The sequence below is a fragment of the Limanda limanda genome, chromosome 3 (assembly GCF_963576545.1).
Source record: "Limanda limanda chromosome 3, fLimLim1.1, whole genome shotgun sequence".
Lineage (NCBI taxonomy): Eukaryota > Metazoa > Chordata > Actinopteri > Pleuronectiformes > Pleuronectidae > Limanda > Limanda limanda.
The window spans coordinates 28,359,601-28,380,499 of record NC_083638.1 but is presented as its reverse complement, the minus strand read 5'-3'; the positions used below and the strand labels follow the sequence as shown (position 1 = coordinate 28,380,499).

Genomic DNA, 20,899 nt, shown 5'->3' with positions numbered 1-20,899 from the left:
TTTAAACGGAACCACACAACTTAATTAGTTAATGAGGTTATTAAAGAGCCGACAACTTGTTACTGACATTAAGGCAAACCGTGTAGGCTAACTGAGTGTGCTCCATTTCACCAGTGGACAGGGTGTATCGGTGGGGAGGAGTTGATGACTTCAGCCCACCCACTGGAGCGTCAAGGTGAATGTCACATACGCTGTAGTGCACGGCTCAAATGGATGGGCGGTCACAGAGGGAAGGGGAGAAGAAGGCTTGGTGCTCATGAGAGCCCATTAACCCTTTGAACCCGGTAGATTCCACTCTCATCTTCTCTGAGTCGGACAGTGCCTCACATCACCTCTGAAATTACAGACATATATTGCCATAATAAGTGCAATGTTTACTGTCCGAATGTGGCACATTCTCTCATCACATGACCAATCCAAAATTCAAAGGAAAAGACTGGGTTCAACCTAAAACGAACTCTATCCACACAAGCATTGTGGAAAAAATATGTCTCGTGACCACTAACATACACTAGTTATGCGTGTTCCGTCATCATCATTGTAAAGTGAACTTCACTGCACAACAGCTGTTAGCAAAGACAACAGGGTCACCAAAACCCATGATTGACTATCCATGTTGTGTTCTACACTGGTAGCGATGATAATGCCTGTTGTTTTCTTATGGAAGGGATCCTGTGATAGTAACATGACAAATCTGCCAAAGTAACATCGTAACCAAAAAGACCAAATCTGGAAGCATCAGTGCGTGTCTATTACATCGTTTCCAAACATTTACATTTCTCTGTTGTAGCGGCTCTAAAGTGGATGCTTTTTTCAAATCGAAACATAGTAGTATGGGTGTTGCCAAATCCACTTACTATTGTCGTCTGTTCATCTGTGGTAGCAGTGCAATCAGGGACTGCTTGTAGCAAAACATAAAGAAATAGAAGCTCAAAGAGCAGCTACAGCATGAATTTGTGTATAGGGGGATGAAAGCACACCTGAACTTTAACTACAAAATTTAGCACAGCGAGGATGTGTTGGGGGGGCAGTGGGATAAATACTATGGTCGTGCGCCATGGTCAACGGCAATCAGTAAGATAGAGAATTTTTCTAGCTCTGTAAGAGAATTTCATTCAAAAGAGTTCACGCTATCTAGAGAGAGCTACCACTAAGGTTTACCAGAGGGTCGGTGGTTCTATCCCTGACTCCTCCAGTCCGCATTCCGAAGTGTCCTTGGGAAATACACTAAACACCAAATTACTCTTTAAATCTGAGTGTTAATGTTGCGTGATATAGAAAGCACTTTGCATATAAGCACTTTAAGAATTAATGTATTTATGTGACTTGTACTGCAAAGCACGTTTTTAATCATCCATCACCATTTGTTGTACATGTATTCAGTTTCTCTAATACATCCATGGGCTTCGATTAATTTGGCAACATAACATTTTTGTTTACTTCTCCCAAAGGCAGAGACTTTCCATTTCAAAGCGTACCTGTACTGTGCCCTCAGCCAGGCGAAATTAAATCTTGTTATTTATTTATTTGACTGGCGCTAAGCTGAGCACTTTTCATGGTCAAATGGACCCAACTTGCTACTCCTACTATCCTCTGCTGCTTCTACCTCTTTGTCCTGCTCATAGCTTTTTACCACCTCTCCCTGATTTTTTTTATTCTTCCTATTTTTTATCTTGATTGTTATTTGTGTGATTGTCTCTCTCACACTTCTTCTATCTGAGCCAGACACTTCACATACATGTGGCAATGGCAAAGATGTCTGAACTTGGCAGGAAAAAAAACAGGAAAAGACAAGGGGGGGAAACAGAAAAGTAGGCGTTAGTAGCTGCACTATTTTAGGTTACTATTTTATGCTTTAAGGAAGACTTTGTGTGCGTGTGTGTGTGCGTGTGTGTGTGTGTATAGCAGCTGTCTTGTTGCCTTTGCATCATTGACATCCAGTGTTTGGTCTGCAGGCAGGAAAGGCACATGGGCGTGCTGAGCTTTCACATGCAGTTAAGGCCTGATTTCTACGCTCCCTCTTTCTTCCCCTGTGTATGTGTATTATTTACTTTCCATTTTGTGTGCCCCTCAAAAATATGTGCTGTGTATGTGCATGGATCTATCTTTACATATCACAATCTCAGTCTATGCATAAGACATATGCGTGTGTGTGTGTGTGCATATGTGTGTTCCTGGATGCTGTCATTTGCAAGCTTGTTTTGTGTTTATGTATGCGTGTATTATTCATACCGAATGTTGTGCTACCACTTTAAGTCCCTGCATGAATTCATTCCACAGCTGGGGGAGAATGAAATGCTGCACAATATTAAACACATGAATAGACGCCAATATTGTCCTATGTGCATATCCACATAGAGACTTATATAAGGTTACCTCAGGGTTATTTGAGCCTTGGGATTCAGAATTGAAAGAAGAATGTGTGTAGGAGCTGGCAAGGTTGTACCCACCTTATTCAATAATGTCCAGATACCACTTTAAGTAGCTAATGCATTGTGTACATCCTTTGCACCTAGATATCTACTGCACCTAATTTTAAACAGTTGGATGTTATGACACGAGACATAACACGAGTATTAGCTGCATACAAATATTATTACCAATGCAGTCTTAATATTTTTCGCCCTGAATACAAATCAGTAGCTTAATCCACTTGATATTTTACAACATCACAATGTAACTTTTTTTATTAACATGCTCTATTGTCAAATAATTCCCACATAAACCCCGCTATGACTCCTACACCCGGAAATGCCCTGCAGAAGAAGTAGTGACTCCCGACGTGTTGAAGCTGACGTAGCAACACTGCCCAAGCAGGACGTCTTAAGAATGTGCACAACACAGCATCAATTTTATATGGCAGGTCTAAATTTAATTACGATTACACAGCACATATTCCCCATATTGCACGTGTGGAATACGCCCCCCCCCCCTGTCGGTTTAGGCGAGATGTATTAAATTTGCATCATGTGTACATCTTTTACATTACATTACATTACATTACATTTCATTTAGCTGACGCTTTTATCCAAAGCGACTTACAATAAGTGCATTCAACCCTGAGGGTACAAACCAAGAACAACAAGAATCAAGACAGTAAAATTTCTTAGCAGGAAGGGAGCATTGGCTTTGCCTTAAACAAGCAGCACTTTGGGGGTGGGAAGTGGAGATTTGGTTGGTGAATGGGGCTTTTATGCAACTTTAATGCATAGTGAAGCGTGACGTACAGGAATGTTTTACAACCGTAATGAACTTCAAGCATGTTAAATATAATATGAAGCTGGAACATAAAGCTACTCAACTTAGATATGTGGATATGTTTTGCAAAATCTGCAAAATCAGCTTAAATGCTTTACTACAGTGCTTTCAGCACCACTGTGTCCTAATATTAGTGACAAATGGATTTTATTTGGAGATTGACTTTGTAGATAAGTGCAGCTTTTGCTATATCTAGCTTCTAAAGAGCAGTGGTCAACTGTGCTGGGGTTTTATCTGCACAAGAGACAACTCGCTGCCGGCGCTGTGAGGGTGAGTCAGATCAAACGCACCCTTGGGAGTGTGGCGTGACATCCCACTGACAAACATGCAATAATACGCAGCAGGCGTAGCAACTAGGGGCGGGGGGGGGGGGGGGGGGTGTTAGACAAGTCATGAATAGCTATAAAAAGTGAATTAGCTGGTTATGTTCCTTATGCCACACACTTGCTTTTAATGTTACCCTGCTAATCCATTTAGCTGCTCTGGCATGGCAGCAGTGTCACACACTCTCTTAATCTTTTCCTCCATCTGCCTCGTTCTATTTTCTTGGTTTACATTCAACAGGCCACGTACTCTCATAAACCTGCACCCAAATGCTTGCAAGAGCAGCTCTTGTGTGGATTACAAACAAAACGCAAACCACTCAACTGTGACCTTGAAAAACTCTTGAGGAACCTTTGGCTTAGGCGATTTCCCTCATATCTATACATACATATCTGACACCATGTGAAAACAAGGTTAATGGAAAAGTTGCAATGTGGTCTACTCTGCTGGAGCCGTCAGTCATCAATCAGAGATAAGGCGTGGGTCAAGAGAGGCCCCCGATTGGATAGAACAGCTTGGGGAACGAGCATACGTCCTTGGAGGAGAGGTGGAAAAAAGGAAGGAAGCGGTGGGGGCAGGACAAGGAGGGGGGTTAAGAGGGTCAGAGAGAAGATAGGGAATGAAGCTGAAACATACACGGAAAGGAAGGGAGGCAGAAAAAGAGAGATGACCTAATTTCATTCTGTATGTTTAAAATTAATGTTTGTTGGAAACCTGGCCTTCTTCAGAGGAACCTGGGCACCACAAATACATTGCTCTATTTAAAATGTTTTTATCTTAGCACAAAATGTAAGAGTATCTAATTTAGAATCAACATCCCAGCTCTGAGCATCTTTCACCTCCAATGAAGTCCTACCACAAACTAATTTAGTCGCACATTAGATATGTGTATTAATGTGGGAAATGATTCTACATGACTGTTATCTGTTTGTAGTTTGTTTGGCTTACTTCACATGACAGATTAATATATTCTTTTACCCGCGTTTCTTGCCAGTGTGAAGTGGTAATGTCACATGCTTCTATCAAGATTCTCAAGTCAACTTTATGGACTGTGTTTGGTCAAAAATGTGTAAGTTGGTAGTTGACAGTTCTGGTTACATTCTCTCATAGATACCTAATAAACAAATCTGTATTGCAACATAAAGCATAAAAATCTTCATCTGTTAAAAATCAGTTTTGTCATTCAGAGCTTCAGGTGTCCTCCAGCAACCAGGGGTTTGATTCCATCCTGGCCCTTTTGCTGTGTGTCCTCCTCATCTCTGTCCCCATTCAAAGCAAAATGCCCTGAAAATCTATTTCATGTACAATTTGGTAGTACAGAATAGCATCTGAAGAATGTCCCCAATGAAATGATGCACTCAACTACTGAAACAGCTTTACAAGTAACCACTTTTAATGTTGTGGCTGGATGTGAATATCAGGATTAAAGTCTGAGACTGTGGCCCTACAACCAATGTTTGGGGAAACAGTGCCCTCTCACTCGACCTTAAGTTACTTGCATAGTTTTGCCAAACTTCTATGTGCCTCTGAGGCATTTACTCATGTCTGACTGTGAAAAAGTGTAAAAACAGTAAAGTTCCTTATCTCTTAGGCTAAATCGAATGCATTTAGGCTGTTTTACATGATCTCATGTAATATTTATTTTCTCTACAATTCACAGAGCCTCCCCTCAAAATGTTTGGAGTCCCCCCATGGGAGACCCAGCATCCACTTTAAAAAACTCTGATATATATAATATATATCTTCCCTACGAGGGTTTTTTCTGAAATTAAGAGGGAAAGTAGGGACAACAAGATTAACTGAAACACATTCAGTAATAACAATCCACAAAGACCAGAACAGCGATAAAGATAAACTAAATACAGTAGGAATCAGGACACAGTTTCAGAAAACTAGACACGATACAGGTTTGTTACTAAATCAACCAGGATGTATAATGGAAGTGGGGAAGTGATCACTAGGTGAATTCCATGATTTAGCTAATTTCACTGAAAAATCTGTTTGAGCTGAAGATGTTTGCAGAATGAAACTTCACAGTTGCCTCTTCAAACTGCTCTGGAGGTTCGGCTGCACCTCTGCTGTCTCTTGAAGTGTTTTCAGGAAGGCTGAGGAGTCACTTTTACATTTAAACACAAACTCTGAAAACCTTAAAGCTTCTATTTAACGGTGCTTCCTTATTTGCTTTTAACCGAGATTGTACAGAGGATGTAATTATAGTGACTAGTTGGCATTTGTGTGAAAGCTTTCAGATACTCTTCAGATTATTATTGCAGTATATTTCATGTGAAAAGGTGTTTGAAATATCTAGGTGATGTGGGCAGTTATTTGTTGGAGTGCAGGTGGAGAGGAGAGGTGACCTTGCTTCATCCTGCTGTGAACAATACTTTTCAGTCAATTTGCTGCAGGACATGAATGTTTTTAATTGAGTTTCTCCTCACTGTTGTTTTACCTGTGATGGTAAATAGACAAGACAATGTAGCATGGCCATCGCTTGTCATTGTAGAAGACACAGCGGTTCTGTGGTCACATCTTAATGTACAGATACCTGCTAAGATCAATAAAATATTAATATGAGTCCAGTTTGAAATGGCAGAACACATGTTAAAAGTAAATCATTTGAATATCTTCGGACTGTCCCAGGATGGAGGGCAAAGAGACACCTTGAGCAGCATGGAACTGATACACTCATTCACCCATGCACACATGTGCACGCACGCACACAAACACACACACACACACACACACACACACACACACACACACACACACACACACACACACACACACACACACACACACACACACACACACACACACACACACACACACACACACAGAGTTGTCTTTCCATGACTTCAGATTACATTTTATTGGCTTTAATAGATTTTCTGGAGACTTAGACTTACTTTTGTTACGACTTACTACTTGCTTAACCCTCACAATCACCTAAACCTTAACCTTAACCTTAACCTTAACCTTAATCTTAACCTTAACCTTAACCTTAACCTTAACCTTAACCTAAACCTAACTTTAACCTTAACCTTAACCTTAACCTTAACCTTAGCCTTAGCCTTAGCCTTACCTTAATCTAAACATAACCTTAACACATGTCTTCACCTTAAAATTGAATCATTTAAATTATGATCACTTACTTTGTGTCCCCACGAAGAGGACAAGAACACACATTGTGAGTGTAAACAAATTATATCTTAGTGAGGACACACTTATTGACTAGCCCCTTACCCTAACCTTATCATCCAAACCAAATGCCGAACCCTAACCTTACTCTAATTCTTACCTTACCCTCAAACAGCCCTTTGAAAAAGAAAGGGCTGGTCAAAATGTCTTCACTTTGCAATAATGTATTTACTCTGTAGGGTCTATGCTTAAAATGGTCCTCACAAAGGTGTAAGTACAGGACCACACACACACACAGATTGAGTGTTTTCTTAACCCTGCTGTTTGCCAAATGGCCTGGTGGCGGGCAGCAAATGTCGAGCCCAGTGGTCTGTGACAGTAAGAGCCCCAGAGAGATGGCAACTGACCTTAAGCTGCAGGGAAATGGATATCACTCAGACATAGTGGCACACTTTGCATGCATTAACACTCGACACACCACCTGTGCTCAAAAGCATCCACAAAGCGCCTTCATACCTTCACATGTACAGTCTATTTTTATATATATACTCAATGCGTGTATGCGTTTTGTTTTTTTTACAACACACCCCTGCAGACTCACCTCCACGGCTTCTTCTGTGTTCCAGCCTGTACTCTGTGCCAGAGGGGAACCATTAGTGGCGTCTGATAGTTTTGGCCCCGCTTGTTTCTTCATCTCCCTGTCAGTGTTATTGGCCAGCTCCGGTGTACAGTGTCTTCCTGTTTCTGAAGTATCACACAAAAGGGAGGCAGGCAGCCAGGATACACAGCCTCAGGGAGGATGGTAAAACAAAGAAAAAGACCCGAGCAGAGATCAAATATTTGAACCTGCTGTGCTCAATTTATACAAACCCTCGCCTCAACAAGAGGCTGTCACTTCCCTCGCACATTTAGGTGCATCAACGCTTCCCGCTGCTGTACTCAGAGGGTTTGGTGTATGTGGAGTTTGTGTTTGGAGCCAGTTGTGTTGAGAGGAGGAAGCTTGGCCTCTGTTAGCTGATAGTTGGTGGGTACTGATGACATTGTACAAGCACCCGCTTCATCGTGAGGGGCTTGTTCTCCCAAGTGCAACCACCAGCTCTGCTTACATCCTAAGTATTGTTGTGAGTTCAAGGTAGATGCAATGGCACTGCATTGTAAGGCTGGTCCACTTTCATTTTGAGTTTTTTAATCACCAAGTCCTCAGTCTTTTTCCACCTGGCAGTAATTCCAATCACAATGTGGCACTAGACTTTATTGTGAAAAGGTCGGCATATGAGACTAGATTGAACATGTGTGACACCAGGAATGAGTTACACCTTCTGTCATCTGTCAAGATCTCATTCACCTAGTAAAGTGATAATTTATATGCGTTGGCATTAAGAGCATTAATACACCCGACATACTTTTTCTTCTCGCTCAAAAGTGTCAGATTTTCTCTGGTCATTTAAATATTTACTGACTACTTCAGTTCCCTTGTCACCAATAGGCCTAAAGTCCACTGGAACCTGCTGCGTTGTGTTGTGACATATACGTTCAGATATGTCCTATCCTCTTTAAAAATGACCTCTGACTTTGCAGATACCTTGATACAACCAATTCATATTTCAATTCAAAAGCTGTTGTTGAAATCATAACAAAGGAAGTAATATACGACCAACCAGTGGATTTTGATGAAGGAAACTGCTTCTCATTTCCCATTTCAATCCAACGGTCATCGTTACCAATGACGGTTTTGAAATGCATTCATTATTGTTTTTATCGTTTACGGTATTTCAGGTTTCAGATTTTAGGGTCAAACTATCAATATTGTCATTCAGGTTGGACAAGTTATCGGTTTGTCTCTGTGATATGCTAATCTCCGCTTTGTAAATGAGAAGAGTTGTGTCTGACACAAATCTATTTTCTGTTCAAACACAGCCGTAAACTAAAGTAAACATATATCACTAGCTTGAACTTATTTATCACTACTTTCCTCATGTCTCCAACATTATATAACACTCCTTTTTTAGACCTCAACCATTCTTATCATTTGTGAGTTATGTATTTATGTTATCCCAAATACTTCCAGCGAGAAATCTGTGAGTTTAATACATTTTGGCAAGCTCTGCACAGGGAGGATTGAAAAGGGAGAGAAAAAGATCCTATCAAACTGTTTTTTCCATCCTTACCTGTGGGTAACTGTTCACTGAGGACACTGAACCTATCAGGAGTTGAGCTGATTTCCTCAATATTTAAGGGAACTACATCTATTGAATTTTTATTTAATATGTGTCAGTCTGTATAAGCATACAAAGAGATGGTGACCACATATTGCTGATGTGGCCTTGGCACTTGAGCCTTGCTGTTGACAAGTGACTGACATGTCCCTCTTCTATAGATTCTCCGTGGTTTGACATCTGATTTCCCACTTGATCATGCCCGTTAGTACATGAACAGGAAGTGTTGGGACCAATTTGTAACTGCTTCTCTGGCAGAAAGGATATAACAGTGCAGTCTGTTTAGTCTTCCAAACATTTTTTCCACAGCTTTTTTGAATGTGTGTGAATGGGAGAGAAAAGAGAGAGCGCGCATTGGAGCCATAAAGCCCATCTGTTCCCAACGTTTGTAATAATGTGTGTTGTACATCTTTTTGTGCAAACATCTGAGTGTGTGAGAATGTAGCTCATCATAGGGACTGAGGACATAATTGTTACAGGGTCATTGCCAGAGCTCTCACACACACACACACACACACACACACACACACACACACACACACACACACACACACACACACTGACAGATTATAGAGACATTGCTGGTCTGTCCTTTTGCCGGCCTGTGTGTGTGACTTTGAAATGACTTGTCAGAGGAAGAAAAGTTAGAGCATTATCCAGAATTACATTCACACAAACACACACAAGGAACAACATAATAACATCACCTGTCACTGCTAGGCCTTCGATTTCCATATGTTGCTTCAACTGTTCAAATCCATTTATATTTCTTTGCGGTATGGAAATCATAATGTGTAATGTCAACCGCCCTCCCCACCACCACCACCTCCTTCCACCTCACTTCCACACATACTGAGTGTGTACGCTCTCTCTCCTCCCTGGGAAGCTGAGTCCAGGGAACAATGTATCGCTCTCTCAGTCAGGGCGCCTTCACAATTACACCCGCCAGTGGCATGCAATCCAATTCTTCACTTGCTTCTCCTCTGCTGAGGTGATTCCAGCATGCATCTGTTTCCCTCTTTCTCTACGACCGTCTCTCCATCCCTTTTTCTTCCTCCACCTCGTCAGACTGAAAGCATTTCCCTAAATCAAACTCCCACCTCATCACCTCAGCACATTTCCCTGACTGTGTTCAATTTAAAACGGTGACAGAGTCTCGTCATGTTCTCATCTTTATTACCACAAGATGACCTTTTGAAAAGATCTTACTTTAAACACGTACACAAGGCACAATCCTCTCCCACATCAAAGAATGAGAAGGACTAAGCATTTCTTTCATGTTCTTTTAACCTATCCCAATGCATCTCTCCTAAACCCATGGAACTTTGAAACATCAAAATATGAATCTCTGAGCTGCACAGAGACCAACTTCCTGAGGACGTTATCGAGCCCATAGTCATTCGTCTGTGCAGTGGCATGAAAAGAAGGGATTATTCTAAGTTTTTCTTTGGTTGGGGACGTGGTGGATAAATTCCCTCACTTGCTTTTTAACTTCATGAAAGTCTTTGAATGTTTTATTCCTTTGTGATGTGACGCTCGCTTGAGGCTGCCTTCCTCGTGCTGCGCTTTGCCAGCCACCACACTCTGAGGGATCTGACCTTGAAATCACATCGTAGCATCTCACTGAGTTCAGGAGTAGTTTTTTTTTGTTGCATTCAAAAAGTTTATTTTTTGTATTATTAAATATTGAACTGAAAATAATCAATAAAGCAATGTCAGCCCATCAATTAGTCAATCAGTTAAAAAGTCACTGTGAACTTTTGTATACATTTGTCCGTACGGAAGAATGTGTGTGTCTGTTTGTATCGCTGTGTGTCAGTGTCTGTCTGGGTGTGCACATGTGAGTGAGTTATCTCTAAAATAGACATTCACAGCAGCATTTAACACTGTCTCCGTAAACACTCCCAGCTGCTTGGTGCCGCCTCAGGACATGAACACACACTGCTCTCACCTGCTCCTCCGTTTCCTCTCGGTGCTTTTCATACTTACACGCAGTATAAATCATTTTTATTGTATACTCTACATTCAGACATGCACAGCAGACAGTTAAAGTGCTGTTAAATTGCTGCACTTACGGAACCGTCTTTAAAGGTTTTCTTGATTTAGAAAATGAGAGAAGCACAAAGTTTCGGTTCAGATGTTTTGATGTTTTGTCAGGTCGATGATTTTCAGACTTATAGACAGGTCTGAGAGACAGTGAGACTGAGGAGAATAGAGGAGGAAGAATGAAGACAGGTAATGACAAAGAGAGATATTATGGGAAAGTAAGTGAGAGAAAAGGAAGGAAAGCAGAGAAGTTAAAGAAAGGACCAACGTACAGAAAGAAGGAAAGGAAAAGAGAGACATGGTAACAAAGAAAGAAAGATTGAGATGGAGGGACATTAGGACAAATACATCAGAGAAAAATAAGAAAAATACTGCAGGATGGAAAGAGACCGAGATTGAAGAAAGGAAAGACGAAGGACAGAAAGTAGAATGTTGGGATAAAATGGAGAAGGAAAATATGCAGGGTGGAAGCTACAGCAGAAAGATTAAAAGAGAAAACGATGGAAATATTAAAAAGCAGAAAAGGCAAAGAAAAGGAGGGGGTATATGCAAATAAGGAAGTAATGAAGGATATAATGAATAAGGGGGGACAGAACAGTTGGTTGGATGAATGGACAGAGAAGGAAAGAAGTAAAAATTCAAAAGAGGGCAGATGGAAAGGAGATGAGAAATGGGAAGAAAGAAAGAATAATAAGAAATACTAATAGAAAACATTGACGAAACATAGAAGAAAAGAGAGGGTAGGAGGGCAAAAAAATGGGACTGAGAGGAGAATGACTGAAGGACTAACAGAGAAAAGAAAGGAAAGAATAAAACAAAGATTGGATGGAGCAATAGGGAAATCAAGGAATAAAAGACTAAAACAAGGAAGGAAATATGGAAAACAGTAGGAAAGACAGAAAGAAAGAGGGTTCTCAGACAATTTCTCATCTTGTTTCACAACTGACTGCTTTTAATTTTGGGAGAAAAAGTCAAATGAAGCGAAGCTGAAATTCATTTCTGTTCTGCAGGGACTCACAGCAGAATTCTGCGGCAAATGGCCTTTCACTTTGTCAAATTTAGTGTAGCCATATCTCTGAGGGCCTGACGCAGCTACCAGGCCTGTTGTATCCTCCGGCCAGTAATCCAGTAATCCAGCACTTCTCTTTCTTTCCTTTCATTTTACACCTTCTTCTCTGGGTGGATACTTGTTTAGAATTGCTAAGCTACAGGTCAAAGGACACACTGTGCAGTTTTCTGAGATCTTTCCATGTTGTCATTTACATCTTTTTTTTTCCCGATGGATCATGTTGTAATATCAATTACTGAGTAGTGATTGAGCCTGTTGAATCCGAGCAAACCACTTTGGTGGGTTTTACAATAACAGAGAGCTAAGAGCTGTTTCTTTTCTTACTCTGTCTATTATTGTGCAGAAAGGAAGAGTCGGTTTATTCAAATTCGTTTTTTGGTATAAGTGTCTGCTATTTCTTTTTGTTGACGTACCTGTTTCTTTCTTTGTGTTTGTTTTTCCAGCCACAGACACACACACTCACATTGCTTACAACAGCTTATTTGATGGAGAAGTTCAGGTGCATTGAGAAAACAGATGGCATCAACCCTAAATTTAAAAAACCTGAGCTAAAAATGTAATCAGCAGACAGTGACTTCCTGAGATATGAGAAGTCCCTTGAGGTACTTAAAGAAACCAAAAATGTATATTTCCCAATATGTTAAATGATTCCTTTAATTGTTGAGCATGTCCATGAAATAGGTATCAGTATGAGGTCAATCTATAGGGATGAAGTTCTAATAACTATAGCCATAGACTCTATATAAACATGGAAAACGTTCTCACAATGTGCAGAAAATGAACCCTAAATACTCAGGAGCTTTAATGAGGGTAATGACATTATAGTAGCCAGGTAACAGAACATGCACTGAAACAAGTCCCTATGAAAACTTACCTTCTTCATGGAGTCCTCAGCACTAAGAAGGTTTGAATATGAAGGAATGTTAAAATGTGAGACTTCGGCTGAAAATTATGTTTAAATCATTGTTTATGTTTTGTTTTTTCATCTTTTTTTTATGATGAAAGATGAAATAACAAGCTTTATCATCTTAAAATAAGTATTTGTCAGACTGGCTCAGACCAGCGTTCCTCAGCATAGGGCTGTGACTCTGGGACTGCTGACCTGGTGTTTTCCATGTGAAAATAAATGTCCTTGTGCTGCTTCAGAAAAATGCCCTAAATGCCTTTGGCACAGACTCCTGTAATTCCTATCTGTAAGTTAAGTGCTATAGTTTACCATTTCATTTTGATTAAGTACCTTTATACTTCAAGTCATTTGATTACGAGCAAGTATTTGGTAAAATGGTTTAAATGTTGATTTTGTCGAACCAGACCAAATTCTGCAGGATGCTCTATTTAGGAACAGAGAGGATGAGTAAACCTTTTGTCATTCCATCTTGTTAAGTTTCTCCTGTTTTCATTTCCATATTTAAAGCTCTTTGCCAAACTTCAGTGTATGTAACTATTGTCCAGCCACGCTGCCTTCACCACCTGCCAACTCCTGCTAAAACCACAAGCTTCACCAAACTGTTCTGCTTGTTTTCAAGCACTCCTCCTACAACGAGTATTTCATTTATGGTGTAGCTTTATAAATTAAATATATTTTACAAATCAATTCAGTGGAAAAACAAAAGGCGCCAAATTTTGTGGTTTTCAAATGATTTTATTGAGAGTTGTGGTAAAAACTTTTACTTACTCACCCCTGCATCTCAGATTAACAGATGCATGAACTTGTTGGAGGTTGCTGCTCTTGCTTGCCCGTATTTTTAACAGGTCTTCCCTAAGGAACACCAAATATTGATATTATGTGTTGTTTACTGTATTTGCAAGTATAGTTCAATATAAGAAGAAGACCTCAAATTGGCAACTTAAAGTTATATTGTGACGCAAGGAGTACAAGTAACTAGTCCATGAAAAGTCTTTACAAAGTCCTGGATATTTTAAACTTTAAATATTAAATTTGTTAAATATTGTTATTTGTATGCATAGGTCTTCATTAACACATTGACCACTTGCTCAGTGGAATATGTTAAAAACAAGACTAGTATCACCTTTTAAGTCAATTTGGCAAACTTGTTATCAAAAAGTATTAAACGTCCATGAGACAGTTAAATCAAACTGATTTGTTTTCCGTAGAAGTGAGATTCCTTTGAAATCTGGGCTGCAACCTGCCTCTTCCCACACTGCAGTAGTGGGAGCAGCAACATATCCAGTTGCTTTGCAATGTTTCAATTCTTCTTCTCCTGCTTATCCTCAAAACATCCATGTTCTATGCCGCACAGATATTCTTCCTCACTCCGACTTTCATGCCATTGTTTTGGCCAATGCCCAGGATGCTTACTCATGCCACAAGAACATGTGCAAGCATGACAGAGGAAGCATAGTAATCCAATGATGTTCAAAGTCATGCAGTGTTAACGTGGCAGATATCATCAGTCTGAAAAGTTGAGTGCATTCCAAGACTTGTTTCCTATTGAAGTGATGCAGTTAACGTTTGACCCCCCCTCAACCTCCCTAAGCCTGCCTGCTCTTCTTCGACTGCACCTAGCGATTTGCAGTAAAACTTTAATTACCTGTGTTCAATTGCGACTCATTTGTTCAACCAACCTTTTTTTACTTTTCATTAATTAATCTGAAATCGAATCCAGGTAGTGGTACAAAAGTCTTTAATTGTTAGATTTGTCCTGAGCTGTTGTGTGTCTTTCAGACCTGAGCCAACATTGGGGACATCCAGGGTCCAATATGATTGGTTAAATACCCTTTTGCAGTGTGTTGCAGAGTCCCTGTGGGGAAATGGCATATCTTTTCCACTTCCCTTCCAGACTTGACACCATTCGGTCACACTGCATTGCTGTTTTTTTAGGGTTCTTCTGAAAAGGTTGTTTAAAGAAACATTTGAGGCCTCATTTCATTTTCCTCCCTGAGGTTTTCTGAGTTGTCTGTCGACATAGTTCGACAGTGGTGCACGGAGAAGAGAGGAAGGGAAGGATCGAGGGAGAGAGATGGAGAGAGAGAGAGAGAGAGAGAGAGAGAGAGAGAGCGCGAGCAAGCGTACACTTCTCTCATGTCTCCATTATGCATTTCCATATCTTGTCCTTTGCCAAATGAGTCCTTTGTCTGCTCAGAGACCAGCGCTAATGAGAGTTGCATTGCAGTATTTTAGGAGCCATTGCTCTGCTCTTCATCAGGAGAGATTCGTGCTCAGCTGGTTCTTTTCTTCTGCTCAGCCACCCCCACTCTCTCTGTTCTCTCTTTACTCTCTGATTGATCAAAATGAGCTTGTTGGTTAAAACTAGCTAAGATTGACCAAACAAAATGGCTCCCAGCTTTCTCTCTCTCTCTCTCTCTCTCTTTCTCTCTCTCTCTCACACACACACACTCTTTTAATGGTTAAGACTTGCTGTAAGGGTAAGAATTAGGTTTGGGTAAGTGTTAGGGAATCCATCACCGAAATGAGTGTTATCACTAAGATAGAAGCACAAGATTGCTTGTGTTTGTAAGGACCACTTTTTAATTTTCTGACAGACCATCAATGGGCTATTTCAGGGTTTAACACTTATAATAAGATTTAGGTTAGGGTTAGTGTTAGGCATCATAGGGACTAGAGAATGCATGAAGTCAATGAGTGTCATCTCTTGTGAAGGTTTGTGTGTGCATGTTCATGCACAAACACCACAATGATCATGCTTACTTCTCTGTTGTTCCTTCTCTTACAGTTCTGTCACTGGCTGAATCTAAGCATTTGTGCTCTTGTGGTTTTTATGTGTAAGACTGTGTGTATGCATGTATCTGTGTGTGTGTGTGTCTGTGTGTGTGCGTGCGCGTGTGCGTGCGTGCGTGCGTGTGTGTGTGTGTGTGTGTTTGTGTGTGTGTGTGCACAAATACCCACCATGAGAACAAGATGAAAGGCTGCTGCTCCTGTGAGTCAGAAGCTGCTGCCTGCTTCCTTAACGGCTCTGAATACACTGTTACTCAGTGCAATGAAGATGATCATATTTCTGATGATCACACACACACACACACACACATATCGATAGGACTTCTACAATAACAGAGAAGATGAAAGGCAGTGACGGACATACAGTATAGAGACATTTAAATGTGCACAGATATAACAATATATACAATCTTGTATGGAAAAAAAGGAAAAATAAATGTTTGTTAACAACGCAGAACCAATCATGGATAAAAGTTAGAGGCAAAGAGTTGTACATGTGCATTTTAGCAGAGCGTAGTAGAAAGAAATACTCACACTCTGCTGAATCAGACTTGAAAAGACAGGACAAATTGACAGATACACTCATATCTCACATTTACAGGCATATAAATATAACAGGGGAACAAACAAAGAAAGAGTGATAGAAAACAGACAAATAAAGCATCTTCCGTCACTAAAGACAACACAGGTTGTGTAAAGATATTCTCCTTATTCTTCCGTCAAATTTCAAAAGCACATTGATGCAGTCTCGGCTTTGCAAAGCGAAAGCTTCAAAATTCAAGTTCTCTTTCAACATTTTTGCCTCAATTTGCATGTGATTTATTCTGTGTTCAGGTGCTCTGCTAAAAGACAAACAACTGCAATGTCTTGTCTGTGTTTTCCTTGATTGTCCACAAGCCTAAAAGGTCTGCGAATTATGGGGATAAAACCTTCTTCTATCTTTATTTTGTCTTTGTTCTCTCTCTTCTATGTTGTCTCTCACCCTGCATTGCAGGCACCATGAGTGATGTGATGCTCTATTCTAGACATTTGTTACTGTCTGTGTGTTGTTACCTTGTTATGATGTGATACCTTGACTTTGTTCCTATAGGAAAGCAGTTGAAAAACAGGCTTTTGTCGTTTCAGTTTTCACTGATGTTACCTATAGTACAGTCACAAAGCCTCAAAAGCACTTTCCATACTGTATACATTAACGGCAATTGTGTCTGTGTAATACTAATGAGTGATGAAATTGATCACTATACTCAAGAGATGTGGGGGGTAAATCAAAGCTATAATGTTATCTATAAATGTATTAACTGTATTATAAAACTAGCGCTGAAGGTTTTAAATATAAAGTTGTCATAAGCAGAGGCTCCACAGACCTTTTTATACAACATCACAATCAGATATTGCAGAGGTGGAGAATTTGAATCTTTTGGATTGTCTGCCAATAAGACAGGACTTCATCTGACATGATGTGGGACCCCTGGAGAGTGTGTGAAAACAGTTTTGTCTGATCGTTAGTTATAGTCTCTTCAGTATTTAAAATCAGGAGGATATGAAAAAGAGAAAATAATCAACTCACTTGCAACAAGTAAATGCATTTCTCCTGAGTATGTGAAACATTCCATTTATTTTAGATTGGAACTCATGTTCTGGTATCTGAGATATGCAAAGAATATTATTAATCTACTTTGATGTAATTTCATTTCGTCTCACTATGTAGGCACAAAGTGGACAAAACATCAGTCTAACAGCCCCATGCTTCTCTCAATTTATGCTCGTCTCGCTCACTTCCCATGTTCTTCCATCCCAACCCACAGCTCGCACAACACTTGTGAACTTTTGTTGGTTATTCAGAATGTGTGGAGCCAATCAAAGCTCTATGGCCAGAGGCAGGGTGAACCCTGGACTGATCACTAGGGCACTTAGTTATCATGCATGCTCACATTCACACCTATGGTCGATTAAGACACATGAATTAAAGCAATGGGAGGAAACCTGCCTACGCTGAGCAATCCCACACAGACATGAGGCGAATATGTAAACCCAAGACAGAAAGTTAATTGTACCTTCATATAAAGTAAAATGTATTTGATTAACAACATATTGAAGATGTAGCAGGGACCTGGTTCACATGTTGATTTCTCTTTTCTGTCTTTTTTCACAGGGCCCCATAGTGAATGATGTTGTGATTCACGTGGCGCTTATTGCTGAGAGCCAGAGGTAATATGTGTATGTGTTCATGCAGACCATGAAGCATGGCTATTTTCCACATATCCTTCAGCTCTGACTGTGTTGTTATTGTGGGGAGCTCATAAAGCTGGAGCTCAGCTTGACCTCTACCATCATCTGTCACTTTTCCCATTGTGGGTTTGTTTGTGTAGGCGTGCTAGGATACATGTCCAAGACAGTGGGTGTATGAGTGTTAAACAGGGTCAAAGGAATGTGAAGGCTGTTAACTTGTAGCTTTAAGTATTGCTTCTGCCAAAACCCCATTATGACTCCTACAGCCTCTTCTCACAGCTGTGTTCTTATGCTACACACAGTAATAATCTGTTGATCAGCTAAATGATATTCATAATTTTGTGAATATATCTCTATTCATAATAGATAGCTGATTTATATGATATATATATATATATATATATATATATATATATATATATATATATATATATATTTACAAGTACACAAGACAGATCTTAACTCATTGAACTTTAAGGTTGTACTTGCAAGTATAGCTTTTACTATAAATAATGAAGCTGCATTTTTAGCTGCTGTGGGCCAGTGTGAGTGTTATTGTCCAGCTACAGCTACATGTTCAAATAGTCAGTTTGATGTTATATTTCTTTTCTCTCTGTGCATGTACAGATTGCAGGTGTTTCTGAACACCTATGGCATTCAGACTCAGACGCCCCAGCAGGTGGAGCCGATCCAGATCTGGCCTCAGAAAGAACTGGTCAAGGTAATGCATTTACACCTTGGTACTGTTGCTACACCAAGCATTATGTTATTGAACGGCACATATACAGATTACAGTGATAGGGTTCATGATCACTTGGGGTCCTTGACTTCAGGAACAAGTAAACCTCATTCAGTTTTTACATTTCTATTGGGCAGATGAAGATGACGTGTGTATGACAGTCTGTCAATTGGACTGTTCATCTTCAAGTGGTGGGGCGTGTTTTTAGCAACGATTTAGCTACAGTATCGAGCATTAACTATTTGCAACTCAATCTGCAGCAGACTTTTTACTGCCCCTAGCTTCTATCAAACTGATAAACCTGCTGCATTGTCGCCTGTCACAAACTTAGCTGTCACTAGTTTCCCATGTGTTCAAAATGTAAGTAAAGGAGTAACAATGTTTTTGCATTAAAGTTCGTTTGCCCCAGTGTTATAGTACAATATACCCAATTTAACATTGGACAAAACCACCTAAAACACACGTATCCGGCTTTGTCTGCAGTATGAAAGGATATATTCGCCATTTATTCCTGGGTCAAATGACTCTGCACTAGTCACTGGTATTTACGATCTCCAGCTCGGGTGGACACATTCATTTTTGCACCACTGCACTAACAAACACACCTGACCACCTCTGTGTTGTTAAACTTACAACACTGCAGCTTATTTTTATACAGTCTATGGCAGTGGATGCAATTTCACTTTTTTTGGGGGGAAAGTGATCTTGTGCTTTGTGACCACTGGTCTTTGGACTATAAACAGCAAACTGAGGCTATACTAAGGATCCTAGCCATGCTAACTAGCTGCTAGCCGCCATTTGGCTTAACGAAGCAGTTCACATATTGGTCCATACAATGTAGAAGCTCCAACCCACAGATGAGATCTGACTAATTCATTTTAACAGCTTGCAAAACAGCTAGCAGATCACTGTCAGTGAGAAAAGAAAGGTTACATGTCTACAGCCAATGTGAAAACAACCAATCGCCTTTCAGAAGATGAGATATAGAGGAGTCAGGAGGGGCTGAAAGAATCTCGTGCAGCAGCTGTGAAGAAATATTTAAGAAAAGTGTCCATGTGTGCTGGTACACTTGATTATGTGGCGGTTACCAACATATGGACCCTGACAAGCAGTAAAAATGTGTTTGATTTATATTGAAACTGTAAAGGGTCAGAAGATGTCAGCATAGAAGGCGGTCCTTCATATGTGACCCAGACCTAGTTGCTTTCATGCAGCTTAAAGAATGTGGCAACATGTGACCACCTCTCACTGTGGTTTGAGTGATCACATCTTAGGATGCATGGGCAGATGAATGGGCGTGCATTCAGACCTGTACTTAGCGCTGACCTCTAATGATCACATCACTCAGGCTGGAAGTTAATACCAAGTCTTAACTGTGATTTTGATATGGCAGCTAACAGTATCTGTCAAATCAGCTCGTGCCATGAATGTGTCAGCTTTCTATTGCTAACATTCTACCTTTGAGCAGTAAAACACAGTTTAATCAATTCCTTACACTTTTGCTCTTGCCTTCTTTGTTCTAAAAAGACTCCATCCTCCAAACTCTTTATATCTGGAATACTCCTCTTACTACAGCCCCCTGAACGGAAAGCTTGACGGACCAGCTGTGCCTAGTAACAGTTGCTAATTAAGCAGATGTCGTACGAGGGAGGGGTTTTAACAACCCTCTATTGAAACCCCACTGATTGCAGACATTTTGTAGAGCAGGATTAGCTGCCTTGTCTTGCTGCCTGGCCTCACAGTGTAGCTTTAAGTGTAGAGGACATTTCCAGTCATCTGTGACTTGACTATTGATGGCGCCCGACCACCACGTCCTCCTTTACAACTGCACAAATCAATCCTACAGTCAGGTAGATTACATCTGAGCTATCCATATCCCGACAGAACTTGGCTCGTTCAGTCCATCTTCTTGTCAGTCCAAGATTTTCTGCTCTTAAGATTTTCCCATCAATCAGAGCGAAACTCCGGATTGGTTGATGTGATTGATTAGTCGAACAGTGATTGCTCATGTTGATTGATCAGAATGATGGCGGAGCGGCCAGTGTTTCACTCTGGCAAATTGGAGGTGCATGGACCTGAGTGGCTTTTAAATTTGTTCTCAGAAGGGTGCGTTAGATGATTGCATAAGAGATTAAACATATATAATTTGAATTCACTTCCGTCATTACCTTAACAACTGTTTG

The 20,899-nt window shown here is 40.3% G+C and overlaps 1 protein-coding gene across 2 annotated transcripts in view; it reads left to right on the top strand.

Annotated features, from left to right (window-relative positions):
• phkb (phosphorylase kinase, beta) overlaps positions 1–20,899 on the top strand; it is a 110,936-nt gene that overhangs the window by 62,857 nt on the left and 27,180 nt on the right. For both annotated transcript variants that reach the window (XM_061067945.1, XM_061067946.1), the window contains 2 exons: positions 17,901–17,956; positions 18,605–18,698. In XM_061067945.1, the coding sequence (XP_060923928.1) occupies positions 17,901–17,956; positions 18,605–18,698 (150 nt within the window). The remainder of the gene's footprint in view (positions 1–17,900; positions 17,957–18,604; positions 18,699–20,899) is intronic.